The sequence below is a fragment of the Zingiber officinale genome, chromosome 9B (assembly GCF_018446385.1).
Source record: "Zingiber officinale cultivar Zhangliang chromosome 9B, Zo_v1.1, whole genome shotgun sequence".
Lineage (NCBI taxonomy): Eukaryota > Viridiplantae > Streptophyta > Magnoliopsida > Zingiberales > Zingiberaceae > Zingiber > Zingiber officinale.
The window spans coordinates 109,652,820-109,672,129 of NC_056003.1; the positions used below are offsets into that span (position 1 = coordinate 109,652,820).

At 35.1% G+C, this 19,310-nt stretch overlaps 1 protein-coding gene across 1 annotated transcript; it reads right to left on the reverse strand.

Moving 5' to 3' along the window:
- Positions 1 to 11,689: 11,689 nt before the first annotated feature.
- LOC122025669 (protein MHF1 homolog) lies at positions 11,690 to 19,094 on the reverse strand. The gene is made up of 4 exons (XM_042584508.1): positions 18,848 to 19,094; positions 18,688 to 18,759; positions 12,358 to 12,438; positions 11,690 to 12,201 (listed from the first exon to the last, which is right to left on the reverse strand). Exons 1-4 carry the CDS (start codon positions 18,981 to 18,983, stop codon positions 12,074 to 12,076), a joined length of 417 nt encoding a protein of 138 aa, XP_042440442.1. The 5' UTR covers positions 18,984 to 19,094; the 3' UTR covers positions 11,690 to 12,073.
- Between the last annotated feature and the right edge of the window lie 216 nt (positions 19,095 to 19,310).

Genomic DNA, 19,310 nt, shown 5'->3' on the forward strand with positions numbered 1-19,310 from the left:
TGAGCCTCGCCAATCGATTGCTTGCCTCCCATCAAATTAGGTAATCAATTTCGAACCCCTTCTATTCCTTGGCCATAACCGAGCAATCGATTACACCAATCGATTCTAAAGCATTCTGTTCACTGGAAATAAGCTGTCAATTGATTGTTGAGAGATTATTGGTGCAATCGTCCTAAGGTAAAGGTTGACCAATTTGACTAAATTCGAGTGGAGTCCAGCTTGAGTTTCGATGCTATGTGAAGAAGAGGTCAAGTAGATGAAGGTTGACCAGATACTTGACAATATAGGAGAAAGAAGTCAAGTAGGTAATGGAGGACCAGATACTTAACTGGGAAAATTCTAATTGGAGATTATGCAGGGTAAAGTCCTAACTCAAGGATTAGACAAGAGGAAAGTCCTAACTATGGTTAGGCAAAGGAAAGTCCAAGTTGGTCAAGGAGAACCACACGTTGGTAAAGAAAAGTTTAAGTGGGTCAAGGAGAATCGCACTTTGGGAAAGGAAAGTCCAAGTGGATATGAGAGGATCGCAAGTTGGTAAGAGGAAAGTCCTAACTGTGGTTAGGAAAAAGTAAAATCCAAGTGGGTCAAGAAGGACCACACTTGGTGATCGGAAGTCCAACGAAAAGTTGGCACGAGATGGAGTGTCCAAGTGTGTCAAAGGTTGACAAGACACTTGATGAGGAAGTCCCAACAGGTCACGGTTGATTGGATGTTGGGCAAGAAAATCCTAGACTTGGATTAAGAAAGTTAAGGTTAGACAATCTATTAGGAGAATCGATTGACCCTAAGCTAATCAATTAGATAATCAATTAGGAGGTTCTTGCAAAAACACAAAAAAGGCCCGAATCAATTGGTCAATCGATTAGGCCGAGAGTTTCACGAAGAGGAATTCATGAAAACAAGGCTGAATCGATTTACCCAATCGATTCAGTCACTGCTAATCGATTGGGTCAATCGATTAGGCAGTGTTTTGTTGCGAGAAGGAAGAATGGATTGAGGCAATCGATTATGTAAAACCCAAAAAATTCCCGAATTTATTTTAGAATTATTCTATGATTTTTCTGGAATTTTTAGATATTTTTCCGGAATTTTCCGAGTAGCGGAAGTAGCAAAAATAATTAGAACCGTAAAATAGCTTAGGCGAGAATCGAACCCGAGACCTATGGTGTAAGGGATAATGTTAGTAACCAGTTGAACCCAGCAGGGACGTGCTAAGAGAAAGGAGAAACGTTTATATTTATATTAGAGTTGGACCGGAATTACCACTTGATATAAATAGGAGGTTTAAGTGGGTTTGGTTTATTTTGATTTAGTTGGTTCGGCACATCTCCTCCCCTCCAAACCTCACGCCGACGCCACCCTCTTCTCTTCCTCCTTCTCTCGGCGCCACACCAAGAGAACTCTAGGGTTCTCCCCCTAGGGTCCTAAGTGCATCTTCCGGCGACGACTCCAATACGAAAAAGATTCTTCTCCGCGAGAGGAACGCGAGGACGTAAGCGGTTCGTCGAACGGAACAGTTTCCAGAAAACCTAACGGATAGAATCGTAAGAAAACCTTGCGATTGAGGTAAGAAACCCCTCACCTGCAGTATAATTGCTCTCGCTTGTTAATTTTAGCGTTAGTTCAGTAGTTTTACAGTTTTCAGTTTTAGGGTGTGCTTTTAGTGCATACCAAGCGTTCGGTAGAATGCCCAGTTCAGAAGGATGCACCAGTAGGCGTCCTAACAGTATGTAAAATGTATTAGAAATATTTTATTCAGTTTATTATCAGTTATTACAGCTATATGGATCAGATATCCATTGGGTGGGCTCCCACAGTAGCCTCTAGGTTCAGATAACCTAGCTCTAGGTTCAGATAACCTAGAACAGCAAAGTAAAATAAAACAGTATTCAGTATTTTACTTTTATTCAGTTGGCACTGTACTGGATCAGATATTCATTGGGTTGGACTCCCACAGTCGTCCCTAGGTTCAGATAACCTAGTAAGGTTCAAATAACCCAGTCAGTCGCTAGGTTCAGATAACCTAGTAGACCCTACTAAATTCGGGACTTGCAAACCCGGGTCTAGTTAGGGATGCGCGCACAGCAAGTACAGTTGCCGGGCCCAAACAGCATGTTTAGTATTTTCATCTATTATTATATATAGTTTTCCAAATATGTAATCAGTGATGGAAACACTATCTTAGTTTCAGTTTCAGTTGATTATCTCAGTTAAGTTTCATGATTTGAGTTCATGACCAGTTAGATGTATATGCATGACCAGTTCAGTATGTATGCTTAGTTTCAGATACAGTATGCTATGCTCAGCTTGTTTGTATGCCATGATCAGTTCAGTACATGTTTGTATGTCATGCCATGTTGCCATGCTCAGTTCAGTTTTCAAATAGCATGTTTTGAAACCATACTCGCATCGTTGCATGTTTTTGTGAGGTAGATGGTTTCTTACTAAGCTCTAAGCTTACAGATACTATTTTCCTTATACTGCAGATACAGGTAAAAGGAAAATGGACTAGCAGTGGAGGCTGGAGGGCAATGCAGATGAGGATGTGTGTGGAAGGAACTGGAATAAAAGACCCTCTGGGGATTTAGCATTTACTTTAGCACTTTTCAGTTTATTAGTTCAGTTTCATGTTTTAAGCAATTAGAACTTTAGTAATTCATATCTTCATGCACTTTAAGTTGTTAAAATGCCATGAACCAGTAAACCTTGCTTTAGCTTAAGTTTAGAATTGTTACTACATGTTGCTAGAATGTTTATTATACATTAAATAGTTGTAGTGTGAGGTTTTGGCACGAACCAGTGCTGAAATCAGAGTTTCTGATTCGAAATCAGAAACCCTGATCGGTCATCCGACCGATCAGGAATGAGTTGGTGTCACTGGATCGGTCAGCCGACCGACCCAGGCACGAACAGAGAGTTGGCAAGGGTTACGGATCGGTCAGCCGACCGATCCAGAGGCGAACAGAAAGCTAGGAAGTGCACTGATCGGTCTACCGACCGATCAGGGCGCTCCTGGATCGGTCAGTAGACCGATCCAGTTGCGTACAGAACGCAGCTGAAGCACGGAGGCTCACTGATCGGTCTCCCGACCGATCAGGGTGCTCCTGGATCGGTCGGTAGACCGATCCAGCTGCGTACAGAAGCGAGGTAAGCATATGGATCGGTCAGCCGACCGATCCAGAGGGTTTTCCGTGCTAGTATCAAGCTGGATTGATCACGGGATCGATCCGACAGCCCAATCGGTCCATGGATCGATTGAAATGCCTGGTTACAGCTAGCAGGTCATCTGGGAGGCATAGAGTGTCTTCCCTAGCATGTGTACAACTCCTAGGTACACCCAGAGCATTAAGTTTTGATCAGTTTAGCAAAAATTTAAATTAGCTCAGTTTTCCGCACAGTCAGTACAGCAGTTACGTAACGATCGGCCTCGCAGCCTAGTCAGTAGGAGGTGGGTCGTTACAGATTAAGAGTTTTGGTGAGAGAACAAAAGGTTGGGGAATTGATTGGGTAATTGATTAAAGTCTTTTAAATCGATTGAGATGACTCACCAATTGATTAGGATTTAGAAAAAGAGTCGTTCTGTAGGTGTTTGAACAGTCGAATGATGTGACAATCGATTAGGGAAAATCTAAATTGATTTTGAGGCGTTGAAGAACCCTAGAAAAGGGTTTTGGTGGATATTTTGAATGACCTCTCACAAGCAAAGCCACCAGTTCTTGAGCTTTTGGAAGACAAGTGTTGTTGCACTTTCCAATCGTTCAAGAGAATCCATAGCAATAAGAGATCAATAGCAAGGTTCCTTATTATTGTATCTATTTATTCTTATTGTATCTTCTTGTATTTTATTGTATGAGCCTTCTCCACCTCTGAGAAGAAGGTATTCATAGTGGAGTTGTGAGTGTGAGGAGCAGATCCTTGGATTAGTCACCTCAAAGATGTGGATATCAAGTAAATGAAGGTGTTAACATTGCTTTGAGTTTTCTGCTGTAACAAATCAACAAGATGAAGTGAAAGAAACTATTCAGCCCCTCCCGTCTAGCTCTCTAAGTGTCCTAACATTGATTACTTCAATCGACTGTCCCAATTGATTTCATCAATCGATTGCTTAAACAACAAATCCAAAATTTTGAGTTTAGGGTTTGTCAATCGATTGTTAACCTTAATTTCAATATTTTCAAGGCTGAATTCGAGTGTTTTTTTGTATTCGATTGACTCAACTTACCAAGATTTCTTTTGCTCAACAGCTGGTCACTCTTGACCTGTTGAAATTTTCTGTTGCCTAATATCCGATCAACCTTGACCTATTGGGACTTTATCGTTGCCTAGTATCCGGTTGACCTCAACCTACTAGGATTTCACTATTGTTTAGCATCCGGTCAATCTTGACTTGCCAGGACTTCCTCACTTATGCCATATGTTCGATCCTTCATGACCTACTTGGACTTTTCTCTTGTCAATTTCTCATTAGACTTCTGATTACCAAGTGTCCAATCAACCATGACCCACTTGGAGTTTTCTCTTGTCAACTTTTTGTTGGACTTTCAATCACCAAGTATCTGGTCAACCTTAACTCACTTGGACCTTCCTCTTGCTAACTTCCCGTTAGACTTCTGATCACAAGTGTTCGATCAATCTTGACCTATTTGACTCTTCTCTTGCCAACTTCCCTATTGGACTTCTCACTTCTAATCAAGTATCTGGTAAATCATGACTTACGTAACTTTACTTCTGACATCATCAAGTATCGGGTCAACCTTAATGTTCTTGGCTTTTTCACATCATATATTTGATCAATTTTAACATACTCGACTCTTCTTCATCGTCAAATATTTAGTTAACCTTGACCTACTTGATATCTTACTAATATATTGGTCAAACATTGAAACTCAAACTCAAGTCAATCGAAGCTTAGTCAACCTGCCAACCTTGACATGAGGTCGATTATACTAACACTTTTATGGGATCAAATTAATCATTTTTAAAATTAATCAATTCAAAAAATTAGATATCTAAATTACTTAAAATAGAGAGAGATCTTTTAAGATGATTTTTTTATATATAAATGGAAAAGGCGTACATTTTTATATTTTGACAATTATTAGAACAATTATCTTCAATTTAAGACACATGTTGCCAAGATATCCATTGCAACCGAGTTATATATTATAGATACGTACCCTAACCGTGAATGTTATAATAGGTGATTAAATTGGATAATGGTAAAGGAGAGATCAGAGTGTGCAACCAACCTACCTCGAATAGACATCCTACCTTATAGCCAAACCTACCAATCAATCATCTTGTTTTCTTTTTTCCTCTTATCTAATAACCATCATCATTCAAGTCCTTAATTAACAAGCTATCCCAACAATACAAGTTTATACAATAGATTGGGTACATAAAATACTTGAGTATTGCTAAATGAAACCCTATGCAAACGTTTCTACATGGGATCAGCGAAAAGAATTCCATGCGTTGTACGATGCACTAGGTAGATCATGTCCTTATAGTCATCTAAATCTAATATTCAAAATTAAGTTACTCGTGGTATAAAGAGCAGAAGAGACTGACGTCATATTACCATCATGAGAAAGTATGTTTTGTTGAGCATAGCTTAAATTATTAGAAATTGATGCCGACCAGCATTGTTTAAAGTTTTGAAAAGTTGTAATTTTTAGTTTGAGTTGAATCACTATTTATTTAGTTAATGTTATGACAGTTGTTTTTTTATCAATAAATAAATATTTCTGAAGTTTCTTTTTCCCAAAACATTGAATTTCTATTAAATTTCTTTAGAATGAATCAACCATATTTTATTTTTGACATTCATATTAGAATCAAAATTCAATTGTTCCCACTGCATCATAAGTCTAGAATTTATCAATGCTTCCCTAGCATTTTGCATGGAGAATAATAATCTTCATTTTTTTATTGGTTCTAGTGATCGCTTGTAGCTGGTGCTATCAGAGAATTTATTCCCAGACTTGAGAGGAGATACAAAGAGTCTCCATGGCTTATTGGAACAAAACCTAAAAAAGAAAAAAAAAAAATGAAGTTGCTTAGCAGTACGTTATCGTTTTGTTCCAACATTAATTTTCTCTGTCAACGTAACTTAGTGGCTAGCCACTTACAGCAAATAGACGGGTGGAGCTGAGGCTGGCAGATTGCTGTGACAATTAAAAAAGATAAATCTTCTCCTTTGTCGCCTAGTGCCCAGCCTTCCTGATGCGTAATGCCAAAGCCAAAATCAATCAGTTGCTGTTTTATTCTGCATAAGAGATAAGGGAAAAAAAAACTGAGTAAATATTTTTTATTCGTTGTCTGCTTCAATCGATGGATACTGAGCTACGGCATCAGAAACGATTGGCACTAAGAACGGTTGTGTTCAACAATTCGGAAGATTGAAATTCTGCTTCATGATTACTTGAGAAAACAAAACACAAATGTTACCAATCATATAAAATAAATAAAAGCTTCTTCAATCATTTTATTTCTAAAATATCCCTAGTTATCAAATGTCATTGAGTTACTCAATTACTTAGTAACTGCTCTAATAAATAATAAATAATAACTACTACGTATATAAAATGAATTTAAAATTTAAGGTTTCCTATATAAAAATTATCCGATAACTATTACAACGTGTTTAGAATTTATGATTGAATTTATAATTTACACTGAAAATTATCCAATAGCTATTATAATACATAAAAACTACTCAATAACTATTATAACGTGTTTATAATGCGTTTAAGATTTAAGATTTCCGAACACTATTAATTATATCAAAATACTATTTATTAACTTAGTCAAAATTATTTAAATTTAATTAAAATCAGTTTAAAACCGCTGTTGAAGCTATTATATAGTTGCTACAACCCTCAACTCATCTTAAACACGTTGTAGTAATTATTAGATAACTTTTATACATTGTAATAGTTATTCGATAGCTTCTACATAGTTCAAATCTTAAACCCTAAATCTTAAATTTACCCTAAACACGGTATAACTACTAGATAACTTTTATACGTTGTAACAACTACCGATAATTACTACAACAACACTAGATCAAGAGGTATTTTTGAAATAATATCATTGATGAGATATCCATTTGATTTTTAAAGCAAAAGGTTTTGCATTCAATTTGATTGAGTTATGCATCATTTTGTGAAATGTATCCGGTTAACAAAGACAAAGTTTGGCAGAGTTTTCTGTGAGGAGTTGAGAGTGATTCTTGTTTTGGGTGGGGCAACGCTTATCCAAAGGCACAGCGTTCCAAATGGTAGGGTGGTCCAGCAAATAATTGTTTAGCCTTAAAGGAACAAGAGGATAACAATGTCACCAGCAACATCAACCTAAACGTTTATTTCTTCTGGAAAACAAAAATTCAAGACGATGAAAGAGACTAGTTGCCTTACGCAAGCTGAACATGATATACATGATCGAGGAGTCTCTATCTGTAATCTTTCGTGGCCTTTGGTTATGCTTGGTGTAGAAAGGAATACAATAAAGTGGAATAATAAATAAAATAGTTTAATCTATTTCTTTGTTTATCATGTTAATCTTATGATAAATATTATATTTATCTTATCTAGATCTCACTGATTTGGTTCATCAATTTATAATATGGTTGAAGAATGAAGATTTTTCCACTTTCTCCATCCTATTATATCTTCTTTGTAAAATGATAATAGTACTTGGTCATGTTTATCTCAACCAAACAAAGCTACAAACTAGATGTTATTTTGTACAATTACTGAGAAAAAAAAGACATTAGAGAGGTTCAATGACTACTTTCAAACTTGTCTAGATGATTAAAATCTTTTTCAACCAATCTCTTATTGGCAGTTCAATCGACTCATTAAAGGTCTAATCACTTAAATTGTTTTTAGATTATTAGACTCCTTGCTAGTTGACTCAAGTCTAATATAGAGTATTTTGTTCACAGCAAAGAGTTTACAGTTGACTTGACAATAAACTCAATCTCTAATTGATTGGAACAATCATCAATTGACTTAATTTACTTGAGAATCTTGACTTTACTTGCTCACACCTCTGTAAGCCTACAGAAATCTCAAAGGTTGAGCTTGGATACCAACTACAAGTATAAATTCTTGTTCTTAGATCGAAGGCTCTTCACAAGCCAAGTCTGCACACATTGACTCATTGTCTTTCTGCCCAAAAAACACACTTTCAAATCTTCCACATGCCTATAGGTTGCATTTCCAAGGCATCCTTTGCTTGTCTAAAAGTCTCACTTTCAAGACTTCATGCCTGTCTATGTCTTAAATCATCTTCATTATAACAACCTTTATACACATATTAGTAACACACACAAGCCTACGTTGTACCCTTTGTCATATATCATAGCATCTTGGTCGAACTTGATCATTTGGGATACGATTATACCAACAAATTAAATCAATTAAGCCCTAGAGGTAACTAGTCCCACATAAAGCTCCCACCAACCATCAGAATAAATTTGGAAGTGCATGTGGCTCCTCGCCCAACAGCCAACATCTCAGATTTATCATTTTATTGGACGAAAATATTTTATAGTACACCGTAATTGGAAATCAAACCGTGAGTACTTGGTTAATCTTTCAAAACTCATTAAAATCATTCCGTAGAAAATCATCAGTTTTCACCCCCATTTAATTTTGGTTAAGCAGCTTTCTGGGCCAAAGCTCATTCTGGGAAACGCCTTCCAATCATCTTGTTTCTGACTTTTATGCAAGTAATCGACAAAGAGAAAGTCAATTTTGCATCTACTCCTTCGTCTTCTGACGGAAACTACAAGATCCCTAAAGTTAAAATAAGTTACTACATCCCAAACTGATGACTCAAATAAAAGAATATATACTCTCATCTCAATCCAACCTGATCCAAAAATATACTCCAATCATTCGAGTCCCATCCAATTACCTTTCAATTGTATATATGTGCCCTATTCTTTCGTATTCATTGATGCACATGGACTGGCGGATTTTGATCAGTCAGTCTCTTGTGGGTTCTGATAATTATGCAGTTTGTCCCTCACCACACCAGCAGCGGTTAGATTGTCCCATCTCATCCTCCACTGCCTGAAGCCCTGCACTATAGTATTTTGTAAGACTCCTGCGGATTAAATATTGTTTATTACATATGGACAAGGAGTTAGATCTAAATGATTCAACTGCAATGGCCTTGCACTTGAGTCTCAATTTATTTAGCTCATTCATATTAATGTTTTTGACTCAGCCATTGATGATATAGGCGTGTGATCTAATACCAAAGCAGAGAAAATGAATATAATATAATGATGACTGGATGGATAATCATTGCCAAAAAGGAAAAAAAAATGGTGATTCGATAGCTAAGAGTATGCTCTACTCTTATAGAACCTGACATGACAGAAATTAAAATAATATAACTAGAACATCAACCAAGATAATTATAATAAAACTAGAACATTATCAGCTCTACTCCCGGATTTCAAGGGAAAAAGAAATAATAAAAGTATGCTCTAGTCCTCATGTGGATGGCATTAAATAAGACTATATTATTGGAAAATTGGCAACGAGTACTGAAAAGTAATAAAGCTGCAGTTTACTATTTGTTTATTTTTTGATAGTATTGATTTATGTAGCTTTAGGTATTGAAAGAGAGTAAGAGATGACAAGGTATTCTGTAGCAGCGGCCGCTAGCTGCAACATCAGGAGATTCTTTTAACTTTCAGATTCAGAAACTGGAACACTCGTTTCCATTTTGTGAATCCAAGTCACAAGAGCAAGTCAAGCAAACACATGCATGTGTTTTGAGGAACTCAGTCGTAGATAAAAATATATTTCATCTCAGAACAAGACACAAGACCTTTTCTAGACCTGCAGCATATGCTAACCACTGAATACCAACTTGCAGTTTCAGATCATATATAGAAAAAGAATCGAACCTTTAAGCTCAAACAAAAGATTTTAGGCTAAAAGTAACTATCCATGCCATAAAAACAGAAGCAGAAAGAAAAGTAGAATAGAATAATAAAGAGAGACGGCGTTTTCTTCGAAGATATAGCATAACATGATTTTATATATATAGTCATAAAGGACAGACGGGTGAGAAATGAAGAAAAACACTGATAATTTTTAAAATTATTTTATCAAAAAAATATTCTTTTTTATTATTTATTAAATTGACGTCTCTCCATTTACTAAACCTTGTTTTACTTTCTTCTATCCGCCTAGTAAAAAAAGGACCAATCAGTAGGTATTCCATTTAAATATTATTGAAGTTTTTAATCCCACCTGAATCGTACAGTAGCTTTTCATCATCTCTATTTTACACTATTAGAAATAGTTGTTTTCCTTTACTCTTTGTTTTATATTTTTTTGACTAAGCTTTACTTGTTTCTTTATTTTTTATGTTAGTATAGTAATTTTCTATATTGGTATAATTTTATAAACAAACGCCTCTGTGGTTTCTAGACTTGTTTTACAATTTGACCTAATCTACATCCACTCAAACATGAATAACCAAAACCTAAATTGTGTTGGGGTTAAACCCCATGTCAAGCTAAGCAATAGGGACTCAACCTGTCCCTAGGTCGTGTCAAGCATGACATGAACTCAGGTCGAGCATGACCTGCGTGCCAGATCAAGCCCACAACAAGGTTAAAGTAAAGATGAATTCAACAAGGAAAAAGATAGTGACACCCCCGTTCAAATAAAAATGACTAGGCTAAAATCGTCAGTATAAATTGTTTGGGGGCAAACAAATGAAAACAATCAAAAAGTCTTCTATGATAAATAATAAAATACCCATCTGTTAATGTATTCGACTGCCAATGATTAACTTCCTAGTCAGACTAACCAATCCGTCTCATTCAGAACTCTCTTTTTTCCCTTCTTTTTAACAAGTTGCTGGATCACATCATTTATTTTCTCAATTCATGCCCAGTCACGGCTTAGAATAAGAATTTTTCCAAGATGTCCGTAACTTATGTTCAATTTAATCAAATATAAGCTGATTTTCAAATTAACATGTTGATTCATTTTTGACATCAAATTGTGTGGAAATTTGTTTAATCTTCAATTTATATTTTGAAGCTTAATCCATCCTAAAATTAGTTGATGAGAACATGTAAATTACCTAAATGATTTTGACTTGAAATTATATTGTGTGTAAATGACAAATTGATTTGGAATGCTCAACCTAAATTTTTGAATAACCTAAAATACAATTTATGCCCACTCAAAAGTAATCAATCTCTAAAAAATTCATCCCATTTAAAAATTCAAACTTTGATCTTTATCTGAGTATTTTACCACTATACAACCACAGCATGTCTAACTTCTTAAAATTTATTTATAACCTTTTTTAATCATTTTTTAACTTTACAACATCTAAAACCAATATTATTTGCTAAAAAATTGAAATTACTTATCTATTGAGTTTATCAGCCATATTTATTCTGTGCATTTCTACCTCTAACAAACTAGTTCCAAAATCAATTTATTAACCTATTTTAGATCTTTCGATTCTTTTATGATGAATTAGATCTTTAAGTACATATTTCAGGTGTCTAATAACCCAAAAGCGAATTGGAAATTTCCTCCATAAGAACTTTATGTTAAAAGTTAGCTAGTCCAGGCGGTAAATAGGTTCACACCAACTCAAAGCATCATCAAGGTGATTTAGGTATCCGGGACCACGATTTATGAACCATCTAAGAAAATGCCATGCATTCTGAAAATAGAGGACATAGTTAACTTACAAGCATTACAATAAGACTTGTTCTTTTACGTGCACCAATGCTTTTGAATGGTAGATGGCATTCTTTTCAATACACCACAAAAAGGGAAATAATATACTATATACTGTACAGAATAATACCTGGACAAGGAAGAATTTGATTCGACCTATGACTGAACTAAAAGCCACTCTGCCATAGCACATTTCTTTCATCAGAAATAAAAACCTGCACTTGGTTCATACAGGTGACTAAGTCAGAACGAGAGACAAAACACATGTGCTCCCTGCAACCATCAGTTTGTTTCAATCAAATAGATCTCCATTTGTTGCAGAAGAATAAAACCCATCAGTCACGAATTTCTTTATCATCCTTTTTTGAAGATCTCTTCTTCTTAGATTCATTTTGTAGCTGTTTCCCTTTCAGTTCTTGTGAATAAGTCCTTAGTAAGCTGGCCAGGTGTTCATTCCTATGTGCTGAAATTAATATTCCAGATACATGAGAGGATTGTGTGAAAGGATAAGGAGTTGTAAAGGGAACATGAACCAATTTATGCATGGCAGCAAAAATGGAGATAAATCTTGGACATTAGTGCCATGTTAAACTACAACTAGCTTTTGTTGGTATATTACCTGATAGTATTACATCTTCCATCTTCACAGATTTGCGGCCACCATGGTGTGCAAACAACTCAACATCTCTAGCTAATTGTTCTGAAATTCTCAAAAATAAAAATACATAAACAAACAAACAAAAGTGTTACACTATTCTAGACACTAGAAAATAAATAGCGGATTCTATTCCTTGTAAAAAAACTGGCCTTGCTTTCTTTAAAACAGAGTGAAGTACCATAGTTTCATTCATTTGACAAATTTGATTCACTAGAAAATTCTTGAAGATATTAAAGCTAATGAAGAGCCTTAAATGCAGAGATTGGCAAAAAAAAAAAAAATTAATATTCAACCAGACACGACCCAACCTCACTTGAAAATTTGGATTATCTAATCTTGGGTTCAGGTTCGTTCACAGGTCAAAAATTAAATTGCATTTGCATCTTGGGTTCGGACATAGATATCTAATCTTAAATACCAATTAATGCAATCCAACCCAGGTTAATTGTGGAAATATATAGTTTACTCAAAGCATTATTACACACGTAGTCAATGATCCAATATTCCAACGACCATTCATATTCACCATGTAGAACATCTTTCCTTTGATTTAGACAAAAAGAAGCCACTTCAAGAAAGTATGTATTGCCATTAACTATATTTCTCAATTCAAGCCCCAAAAAGAAGCATCAAATTTGTATTTACCATCAAATTATAATAATATTCATAGTAACAAAAAGTAGTGCCATAAGAAAATCTAAAATCTTAGGATTCTAATTAATTGGAGTGATGAGATAATAATTATGTACTAGGTTTCCAATGTGATTTCACTTTTTCTTGATCTGAAAAATGGATTGAATAAAATTTTAGCCAAGCACTGAGCTACGCAACCAAAGCCCAATTCACTGCTAATGACATGTTCATTTTCAGAATCTATCTGAAAGCAAAAAAATGACAATAAACCAAATAAAACAATTAGATTCATAATTCTTCATCTATAATAACAAGTGAAAATAGTTATATACAGCACTGTGAACTGATTTTGTTTAGATCATTTTCAAGTGTTAACTGTGTTAGTTTTGTATAAGTATATTAGCATACAAGAAAATGTTCACCGCAAGATAATTTACTGTTTAATGGTATATCCATATTTTCAACAAGAAATTTGAAAAGAATGAACAAGAATTCATTGGTTTTCTTTATCGTGATCTGATACAATTTCATTGAAGTTAGTATACAACACAGTATGTCACATCTTCTACAGATAATGCATGTATGTTTCTTTCCTAGAAAAAATATAACAGTTCGGCATGTCAGTAATATGACGGCAATATTTGTTAAACTAGGCCAGATGAGAAAATTAGCCTATTAATTTATAGGCAGATTTGTAGGCCCACAAGCTTAATTCAATGTTATATAACATTTAGGCCCTATGAATTCCCTCCATTATTCCATTATTATATTTGAGAGTGTCGTAACACAATCGCCTTAGATATTGTATTATTTATTGGAGAAATAAAATTCCTTTTTTGAGTGTGCATTCTATATGTATATGATATTGATCTTAAACTCAATTAATAAAGTACACAATACAATACATGAAAGAAATTGTGATTGAATGACAATTAATGGGTATCTCTCCATGTGTAATTATGTACGTATTGAAATATTCTATAGTTGATGAATTGATGAGATTGGACATCATCAATTCTGTAAGACTAGCATATGTTATGCTCTTTGGTTTATCCAAGAAGTTAGTCTTCACTGGCTAGAAACATTGAGATATTGAGAGTTAACATATGGATGCAGGTTAAGGTAACTAGTTCATTGGATATGACGTGCTATGAGATTTTATGTGGTTCTATACATGTCAATGAAAATCTCATTGCAACTCGAATGCAAATTTCCTTAGATTTGAGGTATGGAGGCTTATACTTACGACATTTCATAATAAGTGTAGATCTAGGATGGTTGGGTATAAGTCAATATGCCCAAAGGTGTTTAAATAGTCCATGGAGGATTTACCACTCTTTTTATAAGGAGATATATACCCTATGGCCTCTTGTTAGGATTATTACTCTTAAGTCTTTGGGCAAAGCAAGACATGTCAAGAGGATGATCTTCTTGGACACGTGTTTAAGTAATTTGAATCTACAAGATAAGGGATTATTACTTAAGATAGGTGTGATGTAGTTAGCCTAGTGGAGATTGACGCATAGACCATGTCCTGAACCAAGTAGGTATAAGAGGAGTGAAAGGAAGAGGTGTACAGATGATTGTAGCTGCTGAAAGGTTCAGAATTGTACTGTGATTTTCTGGTCAATTGGAGGTCATGATGTACTACTAGATGCAACTCATGACCAATTCATAATTAATGGTTAATTACAAACAACCAATATAACAGGGAACCTATTGGGTCACACGCACTACGAGTATATCCAAATGACGTAAAACAAGTTTGAGAATTTAATTCTTAAATTGAGAGAGATAGAATTTGGTAGGACTAAATGAAGGGCAAATATGGAAGATATTTGTTGGGCTGGAAGCATTAATGGTTCATGCCTCTTGTAGGCGAGTTTGATCCATTATAGTTTAGTAATAAATCAAATTGGTTTGGTTTAGTTATAAACCAAAATTAATTTGGTTTTAAACCAAGATGATTTGGTTTTTGAATCGAGCTTAATGATAATGAATCGTGTTGGTCTAATGGGTACATGTTTCATCTTGCTTATCAAACCCGAATGAAGGTGTATAAAAACCCTCCATGAGGAGAATAATAGACAAATTAATTTTTGGTTTTAGATTTTTCCTTCTCCTCTCCCTCTCTTTGTCACTGCGACCAAGCACAAGGAGAAGCTCCTCCTTGCACCGCCGCTTAGCCCAGCAACCGGTTGTACTGCCATCGTCGGCCACCTTCCAACCTCCGAAGCCCTCTGCCACCTTTTAGCTTCTCAATTAGCCCAAACGTTGGCCAACATTACTAAAACAAATGTCAAAAAAAAAAAGTAGTGAAAATATTTTAATTCATTTGGAACAAAAAAACACAACCCATATAGTATAGTCTAATCATCATCAAGTCATATTTGTTCCAATTATTTGCAGTCTGCATCAATTTTACCCCTTCATTGATCTTAAACAAGGAAATGTCATTGGTCATATTCATATGAATCAAATCATTTCTATTAGATTGACTAATATTTTCTTTAGTTCCCTTTACCTCTTACACCGTCCATTCTAATAACTTTAACTATTTTAACTATAAAATCTATTAAGGGATAGAGCACAATGGTGTACAAGGATCCATATAGCCAACCTTGTTAGTATTTGTTAGTATTAACCCTAAGAGTCAATTATGAGATGATTGACAAGGAACATATTTTATTAGTAAAAGACGATGTTTATAGTTATTATATTTATTTCAGATTTGTGCCAGTTGAATAAGTATAATAATGTCCTAAGATAGTAGGTTCTAGTCTACAGCATATCAATTTGTTAAATTGATAGTGGAAGGCTGTAGTTGTATATAGAACACTACTCTTAACTATTCCTAGTCAAGCATTAATATACAAGGGCAATATTAATGCGTTGAAACTAGCATGTAGGTCAACTGATGACTTAATTTCACAAGTCATGGATACAAGATATCAAGTTGACACATAAGTATATATTGGAGAATATGTACTGAATTAACCCGTATGAGAATGTTTCATGGATTGTTAAAGGAGTGTCATAAACATTGACTATTAGTATAAATAGTCCTTAGACCTAAAATCACTACGATTCCCTATACAAGAAGTTATGTACTTTGGTATCGACAAACGTCACTTGTAACAAGGTGGACAATAAATTCAATCCCTGGTATGCAATAAGTTATGCGGAGGGATGCGAGTGATGTAGATGAGATATATCCCTTCCATATGACGAAAGTGTTATCTGTGGGTCCCTTGATTAAGTAGGGTTACTAAAATGTATGGTCATGCTCAAATAAGTCAATATGAGATATTGAGCTCATTTGGTTAAGTGAGATTATTTGGAGATCAAGCAATACAAAGATTGATAAGAGGATGACACGATCTATGCTTCATAGATCAATCTAGATATCGAGGATAGAAGGATTAAGTTATACAAGATAATAGACACAGACAAATTAGGTCAGATCTCGACATTCTCATTACTTAGATAGCAATGATACATTGCTAGATGTCGTTCATTGCTTGTGCATCTAAAATGGTTTTAGAAATACTATCAACGTTACGAGAACTTATTGGGTCACACATAAAGAGCATGTTGACCTGAAAATTGATTTATTTTAGTTTGACTAAAACTGTATGGGTTTAACCCTTAATTCTGAAATTAGTTTCGAACCTTATTATGGCCCAACCTAATCAAGAGCTCATTAAGATAAACACTAATAGTCATCGGAGAAGATGAAGAGTCATCGGAGAAGATGAAAAGTTCATCAGATAAGATGAAGAGTTAGTGTTTTCTCTTCTTTTAACATCGGCTTAAATAGCCATAAAGAGGCTAAGAAGGTGAAGAGGTATGGGTGTCTCTCGGATTGCCATTATATACATCATCTCTAGCAAGATGAGGAGGTGGTGGTGTCTCTCCATTCTTTTCTCTTCCATTTTTCAAGTGTGAAGAGAGCTCTTTAATTCCGAAGTTCTTGGAGAAGAACCGAGAGACTTGCTCGTGTGGATACCGTAGAGGCACGAACATTCTGATCACGCTAAGATCTGCCGAAGCATCGGTGTTGTCAGGATTGTTTCGTCCACACCAAAGGTAACAATCCGATCAAAACGTGTATTCTGCATTTGCTTGGATCTCTGGAGGAATCTTTTTTCTTCTGTGTATATATATGTTGGTTTTCGCAAAAGATCCCTTCAGACCCCACCTAGTGGGAAAATGCCGGGTTGTTGTTGGTTGTTGTAACTATAAAATCTATTAAATCGTCTTTAAACATGTCCATATATTTTCAACCTATTATTTTCTCATTTTATCATCTATGGAGCCTACAACTAATTGCTTTTAGATATCAAAATTATTGTATTTATTATAGCATTTCTATCATCCTCATCTCTACTACATCAACTTCTGTACATGTTGTTTCTTATTAGTCCAATAATACAATTCATAAAGTATGGTGTTTCATACTAGTGATATTTTTTTGTGTGCAACGGAGATCCACACAAGACTCTAGAAGCTCCACTTCATTTTCATCACTCTTTTTTTATTTTATTTACTTGCAATTTCAACAATATCTCCTTGTGAGTAATATATCCAAGATACCTAAAAATCTTACATGCTTTCATATCCACCAAGGTTAACTATTCCATCATTTATTCTCTTCTTACTGAAACTCATTTCATAAATTCAATATTTGTTCTACTTAAAAATTTAATTTTTAAGATTTTTCTCTACAATTTAGCTTCAAACTTAATGTAATTATACTCTCATCATTAATTGCTCAACATAACATCATCTATGAATAATACACAACTAAGGAGATTTGTCAGGAGTATCAGTTACTCATTTACTATTAATTTGAAAAGATAGAGACCTAAAGTTGACCCTTGGTTTTTAAACGATCGTTATAAGAAAGTTATTGGCCACACCTAGTAATTCTAATACTAGTAACAGCAAAATCATATTTTATCTTTTACTGCATCAATATACTCTGATCTTGAGTAGAAATTCATTGAAACCATATATGTCAATTTTTGTTCATCCAGAGTTGAAAACATAACCTTGCAATACTCACAGCTAACTTTTCACCTACATGCAAAGGAGCAAAAGTACAGGAAAACAAGAAGAAAACAAAAACCTTACATCTTATTGCATTTAAGATTTTTTTTTAAAATAACAGAGAATTCAAAAGGGTAAATTATAATCACTGGCCTACAGAATTTATATGCAACTTAGGATACTTTGCAGTTATTTTATTTATTAAAAGTTGATTTATCCACATTTAGGTGATATATATGCTCCTTATTTCAATACAAATATACCTGTTAATGTTTTACTTCTATCTGCTGGTTGAAATAACAATTAAAGGTATAAGTACCATAATTTCACATGAATTAACAAGCATAGCATTCATCATAACCTTCAAAATGTCAGTTGTCTCAGAAACTTCGGTGAGTGCACCAGAAGCCATCCTAGGAGAAGCACATATTAAGTGAGATCACTTACATGATTACTAACTTTATCAGTAAGTTAATTACTTTAACCTCGATAGGAGACAGGGACAACTTTAACCAACGAAAGGAACCGGCCACAAATGCAACCTTAGAAGAGACGATGACGATTTAAACAACAGTAAAAGAGTCATGCAAGGGTTTGATAGACCACCTGTGTACTTAAAAGCTAGATCGGCAATACATGCAACCACGGGCTCCGCGACCTCCATATTGACTTTCTTGGCTGTTGAAAGCGAATAAAGGATCATAAATCAAAGTGGATTCGGCGGCCAAAAGGAGAGGGAGCGAGAGTGGGCGGCGGGAATACGCACCCTCGGAGGTGGCTATGGAGATCACGGAGAGGCGGAACCGATCTTTGAGAAGCTCTGCCCTCTCCTCAGCTTCGGGATCCTTACCCTTCAAAACGTCGAAATGATCGCCGTCGCCCTCGTCGTCGCCGCTTTCCATAATCGGAGAGAGACTGGAGCGGTCCGTGCTTACACTCCTTTCGGCGAGTCAGCGAGACGGCCACTGCTTATAGATCGAACGGCCTAACTCGCCGTTAGCATGGAAGTCGAGTTAAGCTTAACTCGTGATGTTCAAATTTATTTAATAATCAAGTTAGATCAAATTAAACTAATTAAGTCGTTAAAATAATTTTTTAAATTAGATTTGATTTTAATTAAATCGTTGAAATATTTAATGAGTTAAATTAAATTTTATTTGTATGAGTTTGAGATGAATTCAAATTTTAAATTGATTTGTTTATATGTTATCAAGTTGGATAAGTTTCAG